At 44.2% G+C, this 27438-nt stretch overlaps 1 protein-coding gene across 3 annotated transcripts in view; it reads right to left on the bottom strand.

Annotated features, from left to right (window-relative positions):
• DYM (dymeclin) overlaps nucleotides 1-27438 on the bottom strand; it is a 523552-nt gene that overhangs the window by 419501 nt on the left and 76613 nt on the right. For all 3 annotated transcript variants that reach the window (XR_005449814.1, XM_038743768.1, XM_038743767.1), the window contains exon 6: nucleotides 11069-11141. Coding sequence is in view for 2 of the 3 variants with exons in the window: in XM_038743768.1 (XP_038599696.1) it covers nucleotides 11069-11141 (73 nt within the window). In the remaining variant the exon portion in view is untranslated. The remainder of the gene's footprint in view (nucleotides 1-11068; nucleotides 11142-27438) is intronic.

Below are 27438 nucleotides of genomic sequence, written 5' to 3'. Positions count from 1 at the left end.
GGCACTCTTTCACCACCTTGAAACCTACATTCATAACCACCTGTTGAGCACTTCGGTACTGAGCGACTTACTGTGTGCAAAGCACTGGACTAAGCACTTGGGAGAATGCAACACAACACAGTTAACAGATGTTCTTTACACTCTAACGGAGTTGGCAGTCATGTTTCCTGCCCACAACACAGTTCCAGTCTAGAGGAGATTACAGCCTACTTTACAGTCTAATTGTACTTCCATTCCTCTTCTATTTCTGTCTCTCTCTCTACTTCTTGTCCTCTGACTTTCCCCCTGCTTAGAATGACCTCTATGTTCTGCTAATCTACAACCTTTCTTTCTACCCTTTCTACCCTTCTTCTACCCTTTCTAATCCTCACCATTTCTAAAAAGTCACTGCTTCCAAGGGGCGTTCTCCCTCTCTTTGTCATGCCACCCTATATCACAGATCTTTCCTGCATATGTAACAATCTTTGAGGAATTCCTCAGGTGCATCTATTGCGGTGGACACGAGAGCATCGGATCCCACAGAGACCCTACACTGGTCTCCTGATCTAAGCAGTAGGGAGAGGAGGGGTTTTATTCCCATTCTGCGAATAAGGAAACCAAGTCCCAGAGGGAATAAGTGACTTGCCCAATATCATGCAGGAGGCAGAGATTAGATGTTGGATCTCCTGATTCCCAGTTCCAGTTCTTTCACACTAAGCCATTACTGCCTCCATAGTGTGCACATATCAGTTTATTGCTTTATTTAATTTATGACTGCCTACTTATTTTTTTTTTTACCATTTGTGTCCCTTCTCTTAGTCCTTTAGTAACAACATATATGGCCATTTGAGCTTTCTTCCCCCCTAACACCCTACCCATTAGACTGTGAGGAAACCAGTCTTTTACTTCTGGTCTATGTCCCATATGAGCTGATTTCAGTGCTTTGAACTGTCAGTACTCAATACCTGCTGTTGATGATGATCTCATGTATTTACTCTAAAATTCTCCCTTTAGAGATCAAAAGAAAAACTATTAAAATTCAAATCCTGCAACTACACAGTCATAAATCAACAGGGAAGGAGAAGGAAATAAATCATTCCAACTAAATATATTGGAATTTTCATTAACAGAAAAGCCAATGAGCTGAATTTTGACATTTTTAAAAATGCATACACATTGGCTCCCATGAAACAGTAGTGTAGAGAACCATCATGGCGTAATGGATAGAGCCCAGGCCTGGGAATCATGAGGTCATAGGTTCCAATCCCGGTTCTGCCACGTGTCTGCTGTGTGACCTTGGGCAAGTCACTTCACTTCTCTGTGCCTCAGTTACCTCATCTGTAAAATGGGGACTGGAACTGTGAGCCCCACATGGGACAGGGACTGTAACCATCCCGATTTGCTTGTATCCACCCCAGTGCTCTGTACACTGCCTGGCATATAGTAAGTGCTTAATAAATGCCATAATAATAATAATAATACTTATTGTTATTAATAAAACACAATGTAATGGTACTACCTTGGCATTTACAATAACTTTGGAACACAGAGTCCACGAAACTGAGTTTACCCACTCTTAAATATGGGTAACTCAAGCTCCTTACTCTTTGTAGTATAAGAAGTGATATAAGAAAAAGAAAACCTTCCAAGAGAAAATGTGTTGTCCACACCATCATCAATGGTATTTACTGAACGCTGACTATGTGCAGAGTACTCTACTAAGAGTTCGGGGGAACAGAACACAACAGAGTTGGTAGACACGTTCCCTGCCCACGACAAGCACTGTGGACAAGGAATGTGTCTATTTATTGTTACATTGCACTCTCCCAATAACTTAGAACAGTGCTCTGCACTAAGTGCTCAATAAATACAACTGAGTGAATGAATAAATCCCTATCTTCTCAGTCCTCAAAAGCCTCCAACTGTTGCAATTGTTGCAAACAAAAACTTATTACCATTGACTTTAAGGTACCTAATTATCATCACCATTACCAATAGTATTTATTGAGCACTTACTACATGCAGAGCAGTATACTATGCGCTTGGGAGAGCACGACACAACAGAGTTGGCAGGCACGTTCCCTGCCCACAACAAGCTTACAGTCTAGAGTCTACAGTAAACACTCAAAAAATATGATTGAATGAATAAAAGGAAATGTACTGATGGTTACAATCTCAATTTTTTTGAGAGAAATGTCTGAGCATTTTACACATTTTAAAGGAAACAAGTCTTATCTACTTTGATTTACCAAAAAGATGAACCTTAATGCTAAAGAAAAAGCAGCTATGCATCTATATAATCTTATTAACATTTCCATTTACTTAGGAGCCACAGATAACAAAGTAGCTGCAAAGGAAGCCAGACTCCATTACATAACTCAGAACACAGAGGGGCATGATAACAAAGGATTAAATCAAAGTGGTTCTCAAATTCAGAACCACAGAATTTGAAGAGGCGGGCACGATCACTTTCTACAAATTTTTTTTTTAACTATTAAATTTCTCAGAACACTTTTACTCAATGACAAGGACTGGATTTGACTACTAAGATACCTTTTGCCCCATTAAATTTTCTCAGATATTCATTTAATTGCATTTTTTGACCACTACGTGCAGAGCACGGTACTAAGCGCTTGGAAAGTACAGTTCAGCAATAGAGAGAGACAATCCCTGCCCACACCAGCCCTACAGTCTAGAAGGGGAGAGACAGACATCAAAACAAGTGAAAAGGCAATAATATAAATAAACAGAATTACAGATATGTAAATATATATATACACAAGAGCGGTGGGGTGGGGACGGGGGTAGAACAGAAGGAGGGAGTCGGGGCGATGGGGCGGGGGAGCTGAGGAAAAAGGGGGCTTAGTCTGGGAAGGCCTCGGAGGAGGTGAGTAGGGCTTTAAAGTGGGGAAGCGTTTTTCCCACATTTAAATGGAACATCAAATGACTTAAGCCTTGAAACTGAAATGGCTATCTTTCTAATCAGAGAGGTAAACAGTAAATCAATCACTTTCATCTGCTGAAGAATAGATTTTAAATAAGAAAATGATTCAGGCAAGTTGGGACTCCCGGGGCTTAGAAATTAAGCATATCAGTTGCTACCTCCTTAGCTTAGAACATTTCTCCAAACCACAAGAGGGTGAGGCACGGGCCTGAGAGGGTCACACACTGGGCACAATCTCGTGTTGTGAGCGGGGAAGAATGAAGGTGGCAACTATGCCCAGGTGCAATTCTCTACGGGAAGGAAGCAGCTTGACATAGTGGAGAGAACACAGGCCTAGGAGTCAGAAGGTCATGGGTTCTAATCCCAGCTCTGCCACTTGGCTGCTCTGTGACCTTGAGCAAGTCATTTCACTGGACCTCAGTTACCTCATCTGTAAAATGGGGTTTGAGCCTCATGTGGAAAGGGACTACCTCCAATTTGACTTGCTTGTATCCACCCCAGTGCTTAGCACACAGTAAATGCTTAACAAATACTAGTATTATTATTACAGAAAGGAAGAAGGTTGTGAGACTCAACCATCCCTTTCTGCACATCCATCCTGAACTCCAACAAGATGTTAAAAGCTGTTGCTCCTCTTCTCCACCGCTGCCACTGTCCTACTGATGGAGAAGCAGCATGGCTCAGTGGAAAGAGCACGGGCTTTGGAGTCAGAGGTCATGGGTTCAAATCCCGCCCCCGCCAACTGTCAGCTATGTGACTTTGGGCAAGTCACTTAACTTCTCTGTGCCTCAGTTTCCTCATCTGTAAAATGGGGATTAAAACTGTGAGGCCCCGTTGGACAATTTGATCACCTTGTAACCTCCCCAGCGCTTAGAACAGTGCTTTGCACATAGTAAGCGCTTAACAAATACCATTGTTATTATTATTATTATTATTACTATTACTCTGCTCTTCCAGCCTCTTACACGTTAGTCCAAGTTTGTACTGGGGCCCTACAAATAACCCTTAAAGAAAAAAAAAATCCACCAAATCCCACACTTCTCGTCAGTGATAATGTTTCCAACGCTGAAATCTTGGAAAGCAGTTTGTTTGCAACCCTACTGGCAAGTTCATTCTGCTATACCCTGATTGCTTCCCTGGGAGTAACTATCAATTCATCCAGGAGTCTCTTCTCATTGGGTCTTCAGCTAATAATTACATAATAATAAGTTAATGTGCCAAACTGACCTTTACTCAACTAGGCAGTCCCAAACAGATGAGAACAAAAGGGTTTTCCACTAATTCCTGCTCAGAGAGCATCTACTGATATATCTGTGTTTCACTTTGTGTACACAGAAGTCTCATTTACCTCTTTTAACAGAAGATAGGTGCTCATGTGGGGATGCTGTTTGGCAGAGGGGAGTGGAAAGACCAATCAGGGAAGATGGGTAATGAGGCTTTGGAGGTGAATGGAAAAAGCATAACCAGATTGTCAAAGAGCCATGCTAATGTCGGGCCTGACTCCAGGGCAGACTGAATGGGGCCCAGCTCCAAAACTACCCCCTTTCCTAGAGGGTAATACAAATAGAGTCTCATTTGGGGCCACCGGGTTCCCTTACTTGTGTGCATTTGAGGGCAAAACAGATTTCTGCTGGAAAAAAAAACACAATTCGAAAACCTTTTGTGCTGAAATTGGGATCTCATCTTAACCAAAAAATATGGGGAGGGAAAAGGGAACTACACAGTTACAGAGTTAAACACGTGCATGCCCACTGTGCCCTGTCCAGGACTGTTGCTTGCGGGAAGAGAGGGGTAACTCACCCCTGACCTCCCATCACTGTATACGCCACCACCATCCTTCCTGTCTCACAAGCCCATACCTTGGCATTATCCTGGACATCTCTTTCTCATTCAACCTACGTATTCAATCTATCACTAAATCCTGTTGATTCAACCTTCACGAGGTTGCTAAAAGCTACCCTTTCCTCTCCACCCAAACTGCTACCACGTTAATCCCAGCATTAATCCTATCCCGCTTCGATTACTGTATCAGCCTCCTTTGCTGAACTCCCTGCCTCCTGTCTCTCCCCACTCCAGTCCATTCTTTACTCTGCTGCCCAGATCATTTTTCTACAAAAAAGTTCAGTCGTTGTTTCCTCATTCCTCAAGAACCTCCAGTGGCCGTCCATCCACCTCCGCACCACACAGAAACTCCCTACCATTATCTTTACAGCAGTCGACCACCTTGCCCCTTCCTACCTCAACTACAACCCAGTCTGAACACTTCAATCCTCTCACGCCAACCTACTCACTGTACCTCTATCTCATCTATCTCACTGCCGGTCTGTCACATACATTATGCCTATGGCCTGGAACTCCGTCCTTTTTCATATCCAATAAATACTCTCCCCACTTTTAAAGCCTTATTGAAGGTGCATCTCCTCCAAGAAACCTAAATCCTAAGTCCTGTAAATCCTCATTTCCTCTCTTCCCACTCCCTTCTGCATAGCCCTGACTTGCTCTCTTTGCTCATCGCCCCTTACCCCAGCCCCACAGCATTTATGTATTTAGCCGTAATTCATTTATGTATATTAATATCTGTCTCCCCCTCTAGACTATAAGCTCATTGTGGGCAGGGAATGTGTCTGCTACCTTGTTGTACTCTCCCAATTGCTAAGTACAAGGCTCTGCACACGGGAAGTGCTCTCAATAAATACGATTGATTGATTGATGGATTGATTCCAAGAACTGGGTCTAGCGCTGCAGCCACAAGAAGGCATCCTTTGTGCAAAGCTGGAATCACAAAAAGCAACTGGGGACCTTGATGAGCAGCAAACTGCAGCCTTTTCGGGGGGGGGGGGGGGGGGCAATGCCCTTCATTCATTCATTCAATCATATTTATTGAGCGTTTCCGGTGTGCAGAACACTGTACTAAGTGCTTGGAAGAGTACACTACAACAATAAGCAGACACATTCTCTGCCAAAACCTCCTGGATCTGAGTATTTGCTTCAAAAGGAGAGAGGTCACACCTGAGACAAAGTCCAGTGGAACTAAAATAACTGGATCCTAATCCTAGGCCAGAAAGAAAATCGCTATACACTTTTTGGAAAATTATCCAAGAAACCATTTCAGTGTTCTCAGCAGTTGGTTTGGAGAGCTGTGGCAAGCGGAAAGAGGCATCAATCGATCAATCCATCAGTAGTATTTATTGAGCACTTACTGTGGGCAGAGCACTGTACTTAGCACTTGGAAGAGTACAATGTAACAAGTGTTGGTAGATATGCTCCCTGCCCACAAGGAGTCTTTCCATGTAGAAGGGGAGACAGATATTAAAGGAAATTACAGTATGTACCTATGTGCTGTGGGGCTGAGGGTGGGATGAATAAAGGGTACAAATCAAAGTGCAAGGACTTGCACTCAGAAGAGGGGGCATGCTGGCCATCAGAAAGGTCACAAATCAGTAACTGAGTTTGAAAACCTTCCAGCCAGAAAGACTTTGGACAACATGTCTGGATATTACAAAATTACACAAGAAAGCACTCCAGGCCTGTAAAAGATTTAATGTTTTCAATATGCTTGCTTGGTTTCAGTTCATCTAGTCCATGTTCTTGAAAAAAGCCAGCAAGCATCACAGGCCCCCAAACAGCAGCTTTTACCTCTGATTTCTTTGAACATTTCTTCCTCTGCAGTGCCCACTTATCATCACTTATCGTCTTCTGTTTGTTCTTCCCCGACTGACCAGATGTCCCATGATAAAGGGAAGTGACCTAGAGCTTACTTTCAGAAGTGCTTCAAGATTCCCCAACTCATGGGGAAAGCTAAGCCCTCATAGGCTTGGGCCAACCCTGGATGCCCTTCCAGCCTCCCGCATGCCTCTTTGGGGTCTGGGGGGTGGCCAAACTGGAAGTGCTGAAACTTGTTTTCAAAGAGCTCAGTTTGGCCACCCCCCAGACCCCAAAGAGGCATGCGGGAGGCTGGAAGGGCATCCAGGGTTGGCCCAAGCCTATGAGGGCTTAGCTTTCTACCAGCCCGATCCGATCCAGATCCAGGAATCCAGGATGCCTTTTCGTACAGAGCACTGTACTAAGCCTTTGGGAGAGCATGATACAACAGAGTTGGCAGAAACGTTCCCCTGCCCTCACTGAACTTACAGTCTAGCTGGTCTGTCCCCCAACTAGTAGAGATATGGCACTGGGCAACTTTATTTTGGGAATTTTTATTTTAAGGGTGCAGGGATTCAGCTCCTGCCACCCAATCCCCCAGCCCGGAAGCAGCGCCTTCCCTGTGGCCAAGGGGATCTGGGAGGGGATCACAAAGATCGCAAGAGAAGCAGCGTGGCTCAATGGAAAAGAGCACGGGCTTTTGGAGTCAGAGGTCATGGGTTCAAATCCCGGCTCCGCCAATTGTCAGCTGTGTGACTTTGGGCAAGTCACTTAACTTCTCTGTGCCTCAGTTACCTCATCTGTAAAATGGAGATTAAGACTGTGAGCCCCCCGTGGGACAACCTGATCACCTTGTAACCTCCCCAGCGCTTAAAACAGTGCTTTGCACATAGTAAGCGCTTAATAAATGCCATCATTATTACTATTATTATTATTATTATTACAAAGGAGCAAGCGACGTCCCTCACTGAAATGCTCTAGGCTTGGGTGAATTGGGGTACTATTATTTCATCATCACCTAACAGTAGTGATATTTGGTCAGTGCTTAGTATGTGCCAGGCCCTGTTCTAAGCACTAGGGTGGATACAAGCAAATTAGGTTGGATACAGTCCCTCTCCCACATGGAGCTCACAATCTTAATCCCCATTTTACAGATGATGTAACTGAGGCACAGAGAAGTTAAAAGACTTGTCCAAGGTCACACAGCAGGCACGTGGCAGAGGCATGATTAAAACCCAGATCTTCCTAACTCCCAGGCCCGTGCTCTATCCACTAGGCCATGCTGCTTCTTGGCGTGATGTCCTGTATACTATTATGCTCTGCTGGGTGTCCAGCATGGGACTTGTCAAAAATGTTAATTAAAAACTCATTTTTGAGTCCAGGTAAACTTAATCAAGTACTCGTGTTCAATTATTAGTAGTAAAAAAAGCCCACCAATTGGAAAGGATCACTGACATTGATGGGGGAGTGTCAAGGAAACTGGCAAAGCTGGAACCCCGACAGAGGTGGATAGTGCCAAAATGAGTGTCCGGTGGCTCTGGTTGTTCATTTGTCTAAACTCCTATACATATGCCATGTACAGCGCAGTAGATTGGTACATTCGAACCAAATAAATACAATAGGTTCAAACTGAATAACAATAATGACAGCACTCAGTAGAAATTTTCAAAATATAATGAATTTGCACGGCACTTTTATTCTTCTAAATGCTTTAAAATTATCTAATTTTTATCTTCCCAACTTTCTTGTGAGTTAAGACCAGTTAGAGCTTGATCACTTATCACAGATGGTGAATTTGAGGTATAGAGATTTGCACAAGGTCCCACAGCAGTTTGTAACTGAGCCTAATCCTCCTTGACATCTCAGCTGCCTTCGAGACTGTGGACCACCCCCTTCTCCTCAACACGCTATCCAACCTTGGCTTCACAGACTCCACCCTCTCCTGGTTCTCCTCTTATCTCTCTGGCTGTTCATTCTCACTCTCCTTTGCGGGCTCCTCCTCCCCCGGCCATCCCCTTACTGTAGGGGTTCCTCAGGGTCAGTTCTTGATCTCTTCTGTTCTCTAACTACACTCACTCCCTTGGTGAACTCATTCACTCCCACGGCTTCAACTATCATCTCTACACTGATGACACCCAAATCTACATCTCTGCCCCTGCTCTCTCTCTCTCTCCCTCCAGGCTCATGTCTCCTCCTGCCTTCAGGACATCTCCATCTGGATGTCTGCCCACCATCTAAAACTCAATATGTCCAAGACTGAACTCTGTATCTTCCCTCCCAAACCCTACCCTCTGCCTGACTTTCCCATCACTGCAGACAGCACTACCATCCTTCCCGTCTCACAAGTCCGCAACCATGATGTCATCCTCGACTCCGCTCTCTCGTTCACCCCTCACTTCCAATCCGTCACCAAAACCTGCCGGTCTCACCTCCGCAACATCACCAAGATCTGCCCTTTCCTCTCCATCCAAACCGCTACCTTGCTGGTTCAATCTCTCATCCTATCCCGACTGGATTACTGCATCAGCCTCCTCTCTGATCTCCCATCCTCCTGTCTCTCCCCACTTCAGCCTATACTTCACTCTGCTGCCCGGATTATCTTTGTGCAGAAATGCTCTGGGCATGTTACTCCCCTCCTCAAAAATCTCCAGTGGCTACCAGTCAACCTATACATCAAGCAAAAACTCCTCACCCTGGGCTTCAAGGCTGTCCATCCCCTCGCCCCCTCCTACCTCACCTCCCTTCTCTCCTTCTCCAGCCCAGCCCGCACCCTCCGCTCCTCTGTCGCTAACCTCCTCACTGTACCTCATTCTCGTCTGTCCCGCCATCGACCCCTCGACCACGTCCTTCCCCTGGCCTGAATGCCCTCCCTCCACACATCCGCCAAGCTAGCTCTCTTACTCCCTTCAAATCCCTACTGAGAGCTCACCTCATCCAGGAGGCCTTCCAAGATTAAGCCCTTTTTCCTCTCCTCCTCCCCATCCCCCAACCCTACCTCCTTCCCCTCCCCACAGCACTTGTATCTATATTTGTACAGATTTATTACTCTATTTATTTTACTTGTACGTATTTACTATTCTATTTATTTTGTTAATGATGTGCATACAGCTTTACTTCTATTTATTCTGACGATTTTGACACCTGTCTACATGTTTTGTTTTGTTGTCTGTCTCCCCCTTCTAGACTGTGAGCCCGTTGTTGGGTAGGGACTGTCTCTATATGTCGCCAACTTGTACTTCCCAAGCGCTTAGTACAGTGCTCTGCTCACAGTAAGCACTCAATAAATATGATTGAATGAATGAATGAATGAATGAGCCTAAAACCAGGTCTCCTGACACTCAGAGCCAAGGCTCTAACAATTCCCTTTCGCTTTTAAGCCAACAGAGACAAGTGCTTTCAAGGCCTAGAAATCAGTTTTTTCCCTAATACAGGTCTACCGATAGTGTGCCCAGTATGGTTCGACACCCTTCCGGCTCCCCCAAAACAGTATCTAAGGCATTGTAGGACAACATCCATGATGCACCTCAAGCTATACTCCCAGAAAGCTGATGCTATCAACTGAGAGAAGACAGAAACATGCAGTTCAGACTTTCCTTGCCTAATATAGTGAGCAAATGCATCTTGAAATGTAATTTGAGAAGTTTCTTCATGATATTTCTAATAGTACACTCCTTTGCCTAAAGAGAAATACATAAAAAAAGCTTTATGGTGAGTTTAGCACTGACAAGGACCAGAACTATGGTGCAAAGCAGAGATATCTTCAAGGGACTTTTTCTTTTAATAATGATAGCTGTTAAGTGCTTACTATGTGCCAGGCACTGTACTAAGTGCTGGGGTATACACATTGTAATCAGGTGGGACACAGTCCATGTCCCACAGGGGGCGCACAGTCATAATCCCCATTTTACAGATGAGGTAATTAAGGCACAGAGAAGTTAAGTGATTTGCCCAAGGTCACTGAGCAGACAAATCGCAGAGCTGAGACTAGAACACAGGTCCTTTTGACTCCCACACCCATGGTCTATCCACTAGACCAGAAAGCAACATATCTTAGTGGATAGAGCTTGGGCTTGGAAGTCAGAAGATAATGGGATAATACAGGCTCCATCACTTGTCTGCTGTGTGACCCTGGGCAAGTCACTTCACTTCTCTGTGCCTCAGTTACCTCATCTGTAAAATGGGGATTGAGACTAGAAGCCCTATGTGGGACAAGGACTGTGTACAACGTGATTTACTGTATCCACCCCAGCGCTTAGTACTGTGCCTGGTACAGAGTAAGCACTTAAATACCATAATCATTATTAATATTATTAATATTAATATTTCCTAACACACCGGGGACTACTACAGATTAGTAATAGGGAATGTAAGTGGAATACTAAGAATGTATCAATACTAAAAATGACCCACAAAAGAAGCATTATTTTGGAATCCATACATTCTTGAAAATCCGAAGGCATCTACTCCAAAGAACAAAGGAAAAAATATCAAACAGTGACTTACAAGAGGGGAATGTCAATGATCAACTGAATCAAGCAGCAGAGCAGCTCTTCTATAAGATCTTCAGATTCAATACCTAGTAAAAAATATGAGGAGCTAATTAGAAAACATAACGTAGAATGCATACTTCTACAACTCTGACTAGGACTTTATTCAAAACAAAATCCACTATTGCTACAAAACTCAGATATGTTTTTCATCTCTAAAGGAGACCCAAAGCCACATTAATGATTGATGATGATGATCAACCCAGTGCAGTAATGCACTGTCACAAACCAAACTCCTAGCTTTGCTAGACTGTAAACTTGAAGGCAAGGATCACTACTACCAACTTTACTGTATTGTACTCTCCCAAGTGCTTACTGCAGTGCTCTGCTCTGCACTGCAGTAACACTCAAATAGGATTGATTCTCTCAAAAAGTTATGGAAACACTTTTCTGGCACCGTTTTAAGAAATATTTGCAGAAAATGTGAAGCAGCATAAGCTCCCTGTGGGTAGGAAACGTGTCTACTAACTCTGTAATATTGTGCTCTCCCAAGCACTTTGGATAGTGCTCTGCATCTGTTAAGTGCTCAAATACTGCGATTGATTGATTGAAATTAATTCCTGGCTCTATATGAATAGAACTGGCTCAGTAGATCTTGGCTAATAAACCTATATCAATTTATACACTGAAACCTGTAATAAAAAAATTAACTCCCTGCCCCCCACAAAAACAAAACAAAAAAAAACAAAACCACAACTATGGCTACATAACAGGAATAGAGTTCAACAATTATATAAAACCTGGACTGAAGCAGGGGGAGGTCTTGGCCTGATTACAGGATGAGGCGATAAAAGTGAAGGAAAGAAAAAAGCACCACCTACTTCTGAGATGGCTGTAATAAAAGTCAGTAAACAGGACTTGGATGAAAAAAATCAGCCAACATAACCAACCCAAAAGACCGAACAACATCCTCTAATAACTTGTCTTCTCATAAATGTCACTCTTTGGCTCACCCTTCTGGAGTCAGTGACCCAGACTCGGGGAGTAATATTTTCAGTCTATCACTGATTCCCTAAAGAGAGGATTTCAGACCAAATGAATTGGCCTGTTTAGCAACATCCCACTGGTCAGCAATATAGCCAGCATAGCTTGTTTATCATCGAGGTGAGAGAACAGGCTCTCAGCACCCCAGAAACTGCCTGATTGAGTTTTTCCTCCTGGGGGGCTGGGAGGGAGGAAAAATAAACCTTGACTTTAAACTTAAAAAGGGTGGCAAAGATTCTTGCCTCTGTATTCCAAGCATCACTCTAACTCATGACCTCACCTCCACTAGAACAAAGTTTACAGCTGGGTCAATTAAGCAATTCAGCCCAAATCTTTATTGCCACTTTAAAAAAAAAAAAAAGAAAAATAGGTTTAGTACAAGTGAAACGTGGCATTTCAGGGCCAAAGCTTTGAAAGCTGTTTATGTCAGGAATGAATGTTTCCCAGACGACTCCTTGAAGACCTTGAACGTGGTAGAACATTTCTTTCAGGGTTACATCCTAACCTAAATGTATCTAGTCAAAGAAAATGTCAAAACTACAGGTATTTACGAGACACAGGATCAAAAATATTGGAAATGTGAGTAGAAAGAAAAAGATATTTCATAGAGGAAACAATTTTTCATTAACTACCACAACTGAGGAGAGGGTTGCAAATCAAAAAATCTTAAAATTTTCAAGATGACTCTCAACTCTGAGACACTACACCAATTTGCAAGTAAAAAGGAAAAACAAATAGGGCAGAGAAGGATAAAATTACTCCTACAGAGTGCAAATGGCAATTGACAAGAAAACCCCTGAAGTCTTTCCAAACTAATTTTCACCCCACCATCACTGAACTCTTGCACTGAAAGCCAACAGCTAAGCCTAGGCGCTTCCACTGTACTCCGAGGTGTCCGGGGAAGCTAAGGCATACAGCTGACCACAGATTGAATGTGTAAAGGTCAGTCGGTCGGTCGATTATATTTACTGTGTCCAAAGCACTGTACTAAGTGCTTGGGAGAGTACAACAAACACATTCCCTGCTCACAATGAACTTACAGTCTAGAAGGGGAGACACACATTAATATAAATAAAATTAGAGATATGTACATAAGTGTCGTGGGGCTAGGACAGGGGATGAATAAAGCGAGCAGGTCAAGGAGCTGCAGAAGGGAGTGGGAGAAGAGGAAAGGAGGGCTTAGTCAGGAGAGGCCTCTTGGAGCAGATGTGCATTAATTGTTCTGCAGCACATGACACCGCCTTTCACCTGGCGTGTTTCTCCTTTACTGTAAGACTGAATAGCCAATTGGAAATGTCAAGGGCTGTGAGCTCTCAAATACTGGCATCAATTGAGCATTGACAGTTGCCTTTAGCATGTCTTTGGACCTTCTCCTATAGACATCTGTGGAGCATGATCCTGGATTTTTTATTTTTTTAGCTTGCTTTTTTTTTTTCTCCTTTGGCAGGGCAGATATTTAAGTGCTCTTTAAGGCCCAAGCACTGTACTAAGTGCTGGGGTAGATACAAGCTACAATGTAGGACACAGTCCATGTCCCACATGAGGCTCACTGCCTTAACCCCCATTTTACAGATGAGGAACTGAGGCAGAGAAGTGAAGTGACTTGCCTAAGGTCGCACAGTAGACAAGCGGTGGAGCCACGATTAGAACCCAGGTCCTTCTGACACCCAGGTCTGTGCTCTAAATACTGGGCAGTGCTGCATTTGGGATGAATTCATCATACAGTTCATCTTGGGAATCCTTTTACCTTCTGTTCGAAGATTATTACAGCAGAGTTCGGATTGTCAGCACCTCAGTACCTGAGATCCTGTAATATTATACAGGACCTGGTGATTGGGATGGGGTTTGGTCATTTTATGCTGACTCTCTACTTCAGATAGTGCAGACTAAACACAACCGGTTGAGTTATTTTATACGCTATGTTGCCCAAGCCTCAAACCATATAACAATGCTGTGCTAAAAACTTCCTGGTACATGTCAATATTTGTCTTTAGGCTGACACCCCTTTCTTTCCACAGCAAACATTCCAGCTTTCCAAATGCTACGTTGGCCATGGTGATGCATCTTGAAAGTGCATCATCAGTAACACCACTGTACTAAAGAATGCTGCCCAAAGAGCAGATTTTTCTATGAGTATAGGCAGCACATCATCGATAGATACCATTTGGACAGGAGCTGTGGTACAAAACTTTGGTTTTTGGGGTGTTTTTTTAGATTGTCAGCCCAAAGCATTTGGCAGTTCAGGCCAAACATTTAGTGAGTGATTGAAGGTCTTCAAGGCTGTTGACCACTACCATACAATCATCTACAAATAGTAGTTCACGGATTAATGTCTGGGTCACCTTGGCACAGAGTCACCACAAATTCAAGAGTGCCTCATTTAGACAATTCTATTTGCCAAACCCCACATTCCATGGTTTTGAAGGCAATCAGCAAGGTTGTGAGCACCAGGGTGAAGAGTTGTTGCAAGAACACAGCCCTCCTTGACACGCTTTGTGGTAGCAAAGCGTCAAGAACTAAGGCTGTGAGCCCCATATTAGACAATGACTACATGTGATCTGCATATACTGTATCTACCCCATGACTCAGAACAGTGCTTGGCTCACAGTAAGCGCTAAAGAAATACCACAATTATTAAGAATTCAATCATGGAACCATTTTAATGATGTTAAATCTTTCCACGCAGCCAAATTTGCGAAGAATGGCCCACAGGCTATGGTGATTTACTAAGTCGTAAGTCTTTGTAAGATTAATGAAGACCATATTCGGGTCCTGGTTCTGCTCTCTGCCTTCCTCCTACAGCTGTCTAGCAGCAAAGATCATGTCAGTGGGACACAGCTGGATCAAAAGTCACAGTGGTCTTCAGGAAGTCATTTCTTCTGTCAGTTGGTCAGTTATACTGTACAGCAGTACTCTGGCGAGAACCACTGTGTCCGTTTATAGTTGTACTGTACTCTCCCCAGTGCTCAGTTCAGTGCTCTGCACACACTAAGCACTCAAAAAAAACAACTGACTGCCTGACAGTTTGAAGAGTAAGTTGGAGGGGACTCTCCAGGATGAGGTACAGGCCTGGAGCTGCTGTTTCGGTTATGATAACCGTTCGGTGGTTGCAGTGGCGGCAGCGGTCCTTCCATCTGGCAGGTAGGACCTGCAGCATCGGTGGAGCTGGAAACCAGGCTCTGGGCCAGGACTGAGGTTGTGGGGGTCAGCAATGGACAGGTAAGGACCCCGCCTCGCATGCCGCGGCAAGCAAGCATCATTGGGAGAGGTGGCTGATGACAATGCTGCCAGACACGTGGGCCGCACAACACATCACAGCCCCACAGCTGCTGCCTCCTCACCCACCCAGGCAAACACCAGTCTCTGGTCCTTCCAGGGCCAAAGAGGTGAGAGTGGCTTGTTTGCTATCTCCATCCTCCCTTCCTTCTACCAACACTCCTGTCACACTGAGGTGTTCCAGGGACTTTGGGGGTAGGGGGGGGAGGGCGAGAGAGACAGAAAGAGAGAGAGAGAGAGCAAGCAAACCTGGGTCCGAGAGGGAGAAGCGGCCTGCCAAGTCTTTTGGCCTATGGGTGACCTAAACTGTGGGCCCACACTTCCACTGGGCTATGGGGAGCACGGCTTTGAGCGCTGGGGAGAAAAGAGGGAAAGGGATAATCACTTCTTTCTGAGGGTTTCTGTCCCCTGCTCAAGAGGTAAAGTTTCCACGGGTGGGAAAGACACCTGGAAAAGAGGTGCTGGACGGCCCCCGGCCCGTGAATTAATCATGTCACACTGCATGCCTAGAATAGACTTCTATTAGACTTCTAATAGAATAGGCCAGGAGAGGTCTCCCACAATAGCCCTTCTTTGAAAAGAGTTGGACGACGTGTGCCCCTTAAAACGTCTGTGATGCTTATTGCCATTCCCAGGTGGCACACAGTGGACTGGTTAGCTCATACTCATACTTGCACACCTCCACAGGCATGCCATCTGGACCGGCAGCTTTTCCTTGGAAAGCCTGATTTAGAGCTGCAGTGCTCCCGATGTGGTTGGTGACGATGCAAGATGGGTCACTGAAGGAAGTGTATACGGCAGTCTAGATGTAAGAGGACCAGAAATGTGGGGCCAGGGTGGTAGCTATTTGGGTGGGGAGGAGGCAGAGGAGCCTGGAGATGTTGTGTGGATGATAAAGACAATACAAATAAATAAAATGATGATATGTACATAAATGCTGGGGGCTGAGAGGTGGAAAGAGTAAAGGGAGCAAGTCAAGGCAATGCACAAGGGAGTGGGAGATGAGGAAAAGTGAGGTGTAGTCTAGGTGGGCCTCTTGGGTCAGCAGCGAGATAGACGAGATCGAGGCAGATTGAGGAGGTTAGCACTAGACGAGCAAGGTGTGCGAGCTGGGTTGTAGAAAGAGAGAAGCAAGGTTAGCAGCAAGGTGGTGGAGTCTTTGAGGTAGAGTTGGATGGGAAAACACTGGAGTTTTTTGAGGAGCAGGGTGACATGTCCTGAACGTTTCTGTAGAAAAATGATCTGGGCAGCATAATAATAATGCTCACTATTAAGTGTTATGTGCTTACTATGTGCCAAACACCATGCTAACCACTGGAGTAGATCCATCACTATATAGCAATATATGGTAATATGTAGTAATAATAATAACTGTGGCATTTGTTAAGCACTTACTTTGTGCCAAGCACTGCACTAAGTGTTGAGGTAAGTAGACTGTGAGCCCGTTGCTGGGTAGGGACCGACTCTATATGTTGTCGATTTGTTCTTCCCAAGCGCTTAGTACAGTGCTCTGCACACAGTAAGCGCTCAATAAATACGATTGAATGAAGGAATGAATATAAGGTAATTGAGGTGGACGCAGTCCCTGCCCTACATGAGGCTCACAGTCTTAAGTCCCATTTTACAGATTAAGCAATTGAGTCACAGAGGACTGAACTGGCTTGCCGTAGGTCGCACAGCAGACAAGTGGTGGAGCCGGGATTAGAACCCAGGTCCACCTGAATCCCAGGCCCACGCTCTGTCCACTAGCCCATGCTACTTCTCTAGTAGAATATGACGCATTAAAAAAGTGAAGAATCAATCAATCGTATTTATTGAGCGCTCACTGTGTGCAGAGCACTGTACTAAGCGCTTGGGAAGTACAAGCTGGCAACGTATAGAGACAGTCCCTACCCAACAGTGGGCTCACAGTCTAAAAGGGGTGAAGTGTTTCCATCATCATCATCATCACCAATCGTATTTATTGAGCTCTTACTATGTGCAGAGCACTGTACTACGCGCTTGGGAAGTACAAATTGGCAACATATAGAGACAGTCCCTACCCAACAGTGGGCTCACAGTCTAAAAGGGGTGAAGTGTTTCCAGAGGAATATAATAGAGCAGAGTACCCAGCTGTCCTGTTCAGGCCCTGCCTGTCGGCCTAGCTGGGAGGGGATGCGTAGGAAATGTGGGTGGAGAAGCAATGCTGTGCGTCCCACCTGCTCACTCTTCCCCTGCGCAGGGATTCTGACTACATCAAGATGATCAAGTTTACTCTACCCAGGTCACTTTGCCCTGCTCTGCTTAAGGAGCAGTAAATCTAGGGACCACAGCACTCTCCAGCTCCAAAGTGTTTCAGGAACTGGAGGCCTTCCCTAGTTAATTCCTAATCTCCCCTCCTCTGAACCCCTAGAAGGCCACTTCAGCACTTCCAAGCCACTTAAGCACTCAGGTACTCACAACACACCCATAATGATTATGTACATAGCTCAGCACGTCTTAGTGGAGAGAACACACGCTTGGGAGTCAGAAGGTCATGGGTTCTGCCAGTTGTCTGCCGTGTGACCTTGGGCAAGTCACTTCACTTCTCTGTGCCTCAGTTACCTCATCTGTAAAATAGGGATTGAGACTGTGACTCCTCATGATTGAGACCCCCTCATGGGACAAGGACTGTGTCCAGCCCGCTTTGCTTGTATTCACCCCAGTGCTTAGTACAGTGTCTGGCACATAGTAAGCGCTTAACAAATACCAGAATTATTATTATTATTATTATTTCTTCCTATCTCAAATTGATTTTAGTGTCCCTCACCAGATTGTAAAATCCTCGAGGGCATGGATTTTGTTTATTGGTTGAAGCCCATAGTAAGAGCTTAACAAATGCAACAGTTATTTTTATCAGAATGCACCATGTATGTCCCAGAGGCTCCATACTTGACACCAGTAGAGAAGTAGTGTAACCTAGTGGGTACAGCATGGCTTGGTCATCAGAGTACCTGAGTTCATCATCATCATCAATCGTATTTACTGAGCGCTTACTGTGTGCAGAGCACTGTACTACGTGCTTGGGAAGTACAAGTTGGCAACAAATAGAGACAGTCCCTACCCAACAGTGGGCTCACAGTCTAAAAGGGGGAGACAGAGAACAGAACCAAACATACTAACAAAATAAAATAAATAGAATAGATATGTACAAGTAAAATAGAGTAATAAATATGTACAAACATATATACATATATACATATATACAGGTTCTAATCCTGGCTCTTTCACTTGCCTGCTGCGTGACCTTGGGCAAGTCATTTAACTTCTCTATGCCTCACTTGCAACGTGCAGCACAGAGTAGGTACTTGGTTAATACTACTGATTGACTAACAGAGTGCTTGGGGAAGAAGTCAAGAGAGTATTACTAGGTTGATTATTTCTTGGTCCACAGCCCAGATATCATTTTCTGTACAATGGAAAAAATAAGACAGGAAAACCTTTAAAAAGGAAGCATTTTTAAATGTCATTTATTTCTGGGAATCGATTGGCTCATAGAGATGCAGCGTGGCCAAGTCGAAAGAGCACGGACCTGGGATTCGGAGGACTTGAGTTCTAATCCTGGCTCCGCCAATTGCCTGCTGCATGATCTTGGGCAAGTCACTTAATTTCTCTGTGCCTCAGCTTCCTCATTTGTAAAATGGGGATTAGATTCTACTCCCTCCTACTTCGACAGTGAGCCTCACATGGGACACAGACTCTGTCCAACCTGTCTTGTATCTACTCCAGTGCTTAGTACCATGCTTGGCTCACAATAAGCGCTTAACAAATATACTATAGTAACCACTTATCTTTTATTTACCAATGTGCTACTGATAGACTTACATTCTTTCCCATTACAGACATACCCCAGAATATATCAACTTGTTCCTCAACTATGGGGCTATTTGGTGAATGGCTGCATTATGGGGTACATTTTCCAATTAGCTCAAATGTGATTCCAGAACAGGCCCTGACGTGCTGACTGGACCTTACAGGTAATTAGAAATGAAGTTGTAGATCACTCCTGGACACTCCTCTCCTTTCTCCCCTTCTCTGAGGCTACTCCTAAGGACTTTCTTGCCCTAAATATGGCCTCCACAACTGTCTCTCTGGGCCCGTTTCATCACCCAGTATTTCTTTTTTTTTTTTTTCTTGTAAACCAGTCACTTGCCCAGTCCCCTGTTCAAGTTAGGGGGGGGAGGAAGCAACTGAGGGGAGGTTTCACTGCTTCACTCAAAAGTGGCATGTGGCACAGCAAGGTAGAAGTGGCTGCCTAGGACCTCTGCCCCCGTCTGATGTAACCCCACCCAGCTACTTCCCTCCCAGAACCCCACCCGAAGCAGGGAAACTAGTCTCCAAGTTCATATTTGGGAAGTGGTGGGGCAGAGATGAAGCCCTGAGTGAAATAAATTACTTCCCTACAGCACAGTAATCAGATGTATTGTAGGGCGGAGCCAACAGATCTTGGGTTATGACAGCCGTTAAAGCTCTGCACACAGTAAGCGTTCAATAAATATGACTGAAAGAAAGTTAAAGTAAGACGAATCTCCCGGTTGGGGTCCTTTGAAACGGGGGGGATATGCCTGTACAATTAAAGCACCACGGCAGTGCTTTGCACAAAGTAAGCGCTCAATAAATGACCGAATGAATGAATGAACCTAGAATTGGCTGCTTTTTGAAACTGCATACAGATGGTTTAAACACAGGTGTAATCCATTACATTTACACCAAAATCTTAGTTATCAGTAAAGACGCTGACTTTAGACTTCACAGATTATAAAAACAATATACTCAGAGCTGAATTAAAAACAATATTACCCCTAAACATGGCTTTCTGTGCCTGTTTCAAAATCACTGTTGTGAACCTTTACTAAATCCAACTTAGTAAATCCCAAGCAAAAATAAAAATAGGCTCATTAGACAAAAAAAATTATATTTTTGCTTAGGTAGTCTTTCCTCCCTTCATCCATTTGATTAATGACTAAATTTATATAAAGGTCACACCACTCATGGAATTAGGACACATGAAAAGGCAGTGGTCAAAACTTCGGAAATCAGGGATGAGAAGGGAAATAAAGGGGAAAGATGAGGGGGGATCCCGGAGGCAGTTTGAAGCATCCTAGCCTCGTGGGCAGCAGCAGCATGGCTTAGTGGGTAGAGCACAGGCTTGGGAGGCAGAAGGTCATGGGTTCTAATCCCAGGCTCAGCCACTTGTCTGCTGTGTGACCTTGGGCAATCCCATTCAGTTCTCTGTACCTCAGTTACCTCATCTGTAAAATGGGGATTGAGACTGTGAGCCCAATGTGGGACAGGGACCGTACCCAACCCAGCGCTTAGAACAGTGACTGGCACATAGTAAGTGCTTAACAAATACCATTCTTATATAATGATAATATATTACACGATGAGGATGGCATTAAGCGCTTACTATGTGCCAAGCACTGTTCTAAGTGCTGGGGTAGATGCAAGGTAATCAGGTTGTCCCACATGGGGCTCAGTCTTAATCCCCATTTTACAGATGAGGTAACTGAGGCGCAGAGAAGTTAAGTGACTTGCCCAAAGTCACACAGCTGATAAGTGGCGGAGCTGGGATTAGAACCCACAACCTGTGACTTCCAAGCCCATCCTCTTTCCACTACGCCATGCTGCTCCCGTATATATTATAATATAATAATAATATATTATTTTTGTAATAATAATAAATGGGGATTAAGATTGTGTGTCCCAGGTGGGACATGGACTGTGTCCAACCTGATTATCTTGTATCTTCACCAGGGTTTAGTACAGTGCCTGGAACATAGCAAGTGCTTAACAAATACTGTTAAAAAAAAAAAAAAAGAAAGTTTCCCAGGAACACAGTTGGGGGAAATAACCCTGGGACTTGATGCTTGGAAGCCTTCTAGGGACATGCAGTTGAGGGGAGGGGGCTGTTGGGGTGGGGGAAAAGGGAGGGGAAGAGGGACATTGAGGCCCCGTGGGGTATTCAAGGAGGGTACAGAAAAGCCCCCAAGAGACCAAGAGGTAGTTGGGAAAAAGGTCCCAGAAACCACACAGTGCAATCCCTACTCCCATTCTTCTACCACAGAAAGCTTTGGGGCAGCAACCTAGGTGGGACAAATGGCTCAAGAATGGGGTGAGCAGTGAGCAGATTAGCTGCTGATCAATCCATCAATCGACTGTATTTATTGAGAGCTTACTGTGTTGCACAGCACTGTATTAAGCGCTCGGTAGAGTACAGTCCAACAGAATCGGTAGATGCGATCCCTGCCCACAATGAGCTGATGCCCTGTTTTTTTTTCCAAATCAGTCAAGGTGCTGGAGAAGTATGTTATTCAAATGACCACCCACTCTAGAGCTGAAGTCTATTAAATGAAGGGCAATGGAACACCCTTCAAAATCCACAACCTATTATTTGAGTAGGTAGATTGTAAATCAGACAGGCTGCCCTGCAAGTTTTTTTTTTTATGGAATGCCACCAAAGAAAGATTCAGCAAAACACTCAACCAGAGAGTATGCCTACTCAGTAAAAGCATAATAAGGTACATAGTAACCACTACCATAAACACCAGGGTGTGAGTCCATTCTCACCACCCTCTAATTTCTCCTCTATTTCCCTGTCTTGGTGTTTTTCAAAGGTGTGAAAAGACTGAGCAGAGTATTCAATTGGGGTGGGAGGATCCATGAAAAAAAAGGAGAAGGCATCTCCAGGACAAGTTTACCCTGAGGGAATCCAGTGAGCTGGGCCCCATCACCACCAAGATGAGGTAAAAGTTTCCTTGAGAAATTGCTGGCGGCCTTCTTTAGCCCTGTTGTTAATCTATCTCTCTAGAGTCGGTATGTGACATTTAAGAGAGATTTAAAAGACATGGCCTGGTCTACAGTAAGTGTTTTGCAGGGGCTCTCCAATCCTGTCTCCAGGCTCTAGTAGGAAATTGCTTTATCTACGAATTCCTGAGATTCAGGACTTATTTCGTGAGCCATTTTCTTTAAATTTCTATGAGCCTAAGAGAAAGAAAGGCTTGCCAGGAAAATTGCAAACATATCCCAAGGACCTCCCAAATTTTTCTTTCTGGGAAACATTGGGAAAAAGCAGCCTAATACAGTTTAGGTCAGGCCCTTGCTAGGGACATTTCAGTCAATCAATTGTATTTATTGAGCACTTACTGTGTGCAGAGCAACGTACTAAGTTATTGGGAGACTACACTATAACAGAGTTGACAGACATGTTCCTTCTCCACAACAAGCTTACTGTCTAGAAGAGAATTCAGACATTACTATGAACAAATTACAGATAGGTACATAAGTACATAATTATGATGTACGTAAGTACATAAAAGATATCATTCAGCAAGTCTAAGAAATACTGCCAGACTGTAACTCTCCCTATCACATGGCCAGATAACTGGAATGCAAAACTTGGTAACCATATACGGCTTTTAACCGAGAAGCAGCATGGTATAATGGCTACAGCAGGGGCCTAGGACCTAGGTTCTCATCCTGGCTCTGCCACATGTCTGCTGAGTGACCTTGGGCAAGTCACTTCACTTCTCTGGGCCTCAGTTACCTCATCTGTAGAATGGGGATTAAGACTGTGAGCTTCATGTGGGAAGGGGACTGTGTTCAACCTGATTAACTTGTATCTACGCCAGTACCATAATTATTATTATTATTATCAGAGGAGCTTAAGTAACTGATAAGCAGCAACATAAAAAAATGAAGTACAGTGGTCACGAAAGCATCTGTCCACAGCTTTAATGATCCTGTCCAACATATTACCATGAACAGCTCTAATAATGCTTTTAGATGAAGATGAGGGTAAGTGGCCTTCATCTCATCTGCAGAACTGCGGTTGAGGCAGGACATGCTTTCTCCCATTCTTCTCAGGAATTGGCATTGAGCTTCAGAAACACATGAGAAGTTTATTACGGGCCCACTGTCATTTCAGCCTCTGTCTTTCTTCTTTATGGATGCTGCCATAATGATTTTTGGGATTGAGACCGGTCTACATTAATAACCAAAATCTCTACCCACTGCTCTGCAACTGAGAAAATGAGAAGCTGAGGCTAAGTGAAACATTTAGGGATGGCTTTCAACAAGACATTCTTCTTACAATAGTATTTTCTGAACATCTTCTGTTTGCAGAACACTGTATAAGGAGCTTGGCAGAAAAAGTAAAAGAGATGGTCCCAGCTCTCAAGAAGACAAACAGGCATTTTCCCGCCACCTCTACCCCATGGTATTCGTTAAGTGCTTACTTTATGCCAGGCACTGTACTAAACTCTGGGGTAGATACTAGCTTATCTGGGTGGTCACAGACCCTGTCCCACAGAGGGCTCACAGTCTAAATCCCCATTTTACAGATGAGGTAACTGAGGCACAGAGAAGCTAAGTGCTTTGCCCAAGGTCACACAGCAGATAATTGCAGAGCCGGGATTAGAACCCAGGTTCTTCTGACTCCAAGGGCTGTGCTCTAGCCATGTGCTCTATCCATCAGGCCACTCTGTTTCTCTTTTTAACATCAATTATATACCTACAGTGGGAACAGCAAGAAAAGCATAGAAACAACTGCTAACTGCAAGAGAGTGAAAAAGCAATAAATGAGTAAATAAAGTATGTAAATCAATATCTACCTAAGGGCAGCATTTGGACCAGGTGCTAATATAAGTACTAGGGTAAACACAAGATAATTGGGGTGGACACAGTCCAAGTCCCACAAGGGACTCGCAGGATTAATCCCCATTTTTCAGATGAGTTTACTGAGGCCCAGAGAAGTGAAGTGACTTGCCCAAGGTCACACAGCAGACGATTGGCAAAGCTGGGAGTAGAACCCAGAATAACATGACGGAGTGGTGAAAAATTAGGGAATATCTCCTGAAGGAGGTGCATTAGCCATAAACCTTTGAAGATGTGGAGGAGTAACAGAGAGATTCAGAGGGGGAGAGAGTTCTAGGTATAGGCAAGAGCAAAGTACAGTAAGAAAGTCATTTTGCATAACCAAAGATTAATCTGGCAATTACTTAACAATAACAATGGTATTTAAGCACTTACTATGTGCCAGGCACTGTTCTAAGCACTGGGGTGGGCACAAGCAAATCGGGTTGGACACAGTCCCTGTCCCACGTGGGGCTCTCAGTCTCAATCCCCATTTTTCAGATGCGGTAACTGAGGCACAGGTAAGTTAAGTGACTTGCCCAGGGTCACACAGCAGACAAGTGGCAGAGCCAGGATTAGAAACCATGACCCAGGCCGGTGCTCTATCCACTACACTATGCTGCTGGAGAGGAAAGGAAGAAAGGGGGGTTAAAATGGGCCATTAATATAAACTGCGGTTGTACGGCATGACCAGTGTTTGAAATTGAAAGGAGGTAGGAGGTCCGAAAGTGTCTGAGGCCAAAAGGAATCCTTAACAGAACAGGTATGGGAACAACTGCTCTAAACCAGGTGCTCCCAGACTTTCCAGAGAGGTGAACCCCTTAATAGATGGGACACTCATTGGTGGGTCACATAAATAAAAAGGAATAATTGTGATATCTAAGTGCTGACTAGGATGTAGACGCAAGATAATCAGGTTGGACGGGATCCCTGTCCCACATGGGGTTCTCAGTCTAAAAGGAAGGGAGAACTGGAATTGCATCCCCATTCTAAGATGAGGAACCTGAAGCGCAGAAGTTCAGAAACTTGCCCGCACTCACCCGCTGGGCATGTGGCAGAGCCTAGGCTTAGAACCCGCATCTTCCAGCTCCCAGGTCCGTGCCCTTTCCATTAGGCCATATTGCTTCTCTTTATCACAGAATAAATCAACTCAATTCTCCTCTAACACGAACATTGAGTTCTTGCAAAACCTTACTTCACAGAAAACTCGTGTTGCAATGCACAAATGTGCACTAGTTTCCTCTGACAGCTCAGCCTGCCAAACCCGAACAGGCTCAAGGTGTCAGAATAACTTTCCTTAATTCCCTAAGACACGAGGAATGGCAGAACTGAGTGATGCACTCTTTTTATTGGAAATCATTTTCTCCTTTTCAAACAAAATTTAGCCATCTTATTTCATTCGAACCTAGCTGAAATAGTTTAAAGTGGCATCAGGATCATCATTGGTCTGTGGGGTGTGTTCTGGGAACCTTTTGACTTACATTCCCTAGTTCCTACCTCTCTGTTTCAATGCTGATAATCAATTTTTATAGCACGGGAGAATTGATTTCGACAAAATATAAGACCTTGGAAGTGAAATGGTGCTGGCTTAGTGGAAAGAGCATAGGTTTGGGAGTCAGAAGTCGTGGGTTCTAATCCCGGCTCTGCCAGTCGTCTGCTGTGTGACCTTGGGCAAGACACTTAACTTCTCTGGGCCTCAGTTACCTCATCTGTAAAATGGGGATTAAGACTGTGAGCCCCAAGTGGGACAACCTGCTTACTCTGTATCTACCCCAGTGCTTAGAACAGTGCTTATCACATAGTAAGCGCTTAGCAAATACCAAAATTATTATTATTATTATTATTCCCTCTAAACTGTAAGCTCATTGTGGGCAGGGAATTTGTGTTATACTGTCATGTTGTACTCTCCCAAGGGCTTAGTACAGTGCTCTGCACACAATAAGTACCTAATATGACTGATTGATTGATTCATCTTATTCAGAAGTAGGTAAAAAATAATCCAAATCACCTTCCATGAAGCATTTACGCCATCTCAGTTATTTTTCTTCATGGCTTTTGTTAAGCACTTACTATGTTCCAGGTACTGTTCTAACCACTGGGGTAGACACAAGATAATCAGGTTGGACACCGTCCATTTCCCACATGGGGCTCACAGTCAATCCCCATTTTACAGGTGAGGGAACTGAGGCACAGAGAAGTGAAGTGACTTGCCCAAGGTCACACGGCAGACAAGTGGCAGAACCGAGACTGGAGCTCAGATCCTTCTGACTCCGAGGCTCGTGCTCTATCCATTAGACCATGCTGCTTCTCATTATCAGTAATACAAGGAACGCTTCAACACTAACTATGATTGCTTAATTTTCAAATATATATTATAAAATTTTTTCCAACAATTTCTTCGGGCTTGAGTCTTCCTAGCAAAGACTGGATAAGCAAGCAATGCATTAACCCCATTCAAAATGCTACATGGCTCTCATCTGCACCTAAAATACATCTGCTGAAAAGGCACAATAAGAAATTGGGCTCTGAGCCCAAGATCACTACATACAGAACAAATGTTATCTCTCAGAAAAGACAGTAATATTCTCTAGCTAACAACTGCTCTCAAATCATAGGCCACAGATTAGCTCTCAAATTTTAAAAAAAGGTTATAAATGTGGGCAATCTGCTGAAAGCTCACTGGCAATTATGCTCTCCTTACATCAGAATCTGTTCCACTAAAAATGCCAGTTCTATTTCACCAGATGCTAATATCTAAACTGACTGCAGCAAGATTACAATGACTTGAGCGTCAACAGGAATCGCGTATGCCGGGCAATTGAGCCAGTTTAAAATGCTCGAGTCCTACTCGGGGTTCAAATCAAGAATCACCCCATGGGTTCTCAGAACTGGAATTTCTCTGGGGGAGTGCCAAGTAGAGAAAACACACCTCTGGCCAGCTGATGAGAAGTAGATTCAATTCAACAACCACGGTTATTCACTAAGTCCCGAAGAGGGCTTTCATTCCGGGGTAGAAATAGAGAAGCGATGCCCTCAGTCGCTGCTCAAGACGGCCAAACTCCTTCCATCTCCTAATACCTGCGGTGGCTTTTAGCTGACCTTGGAAGAATTTGGCTGGCTGCCTTCTCTGGACTAAAATGACATAAAGGTCACTGCTCAAAAAGTGAACAGGATGGAATTAAAGGAAGGAATTCTTCATCCACAATGGAACTGCGGAGTCACTTCCCTCGGGAACCAAAAGTCCCCCTGGTAAACATTTTTCATCCCAGGAAGTACACATGGAACAGTCTCCAGATACCTGAGGATCTCACCATTGTGAGAGAGGAGAAGGAAAAATACATGCACAAACACTCTGTCCTACTTAAGGTGGCTTTTGATTCTTTAAAACTACCACTTCCTCTCAGGATCATTTTA

The sequence above is a fragment of the Tachyglossus aculeatus genome, chromosome 3 (genome assembly GCF_015852505.1).
Source record: "Tachyglossus aculeatus isolate mTacAcu1 chromosome 3, mTacAcu1.pri, whole genome shotgun sequence".
Taxonomy (NCBI): Eukaryota; Metazoa; Chordata; class Mammalia; order Monotremata; family Tachyglossidae; genus Tachyglossus; species Tachyglossus aculeatus.
This window is presented reverse-complemented; position numbering and strand designations above follow the sequence as displayed.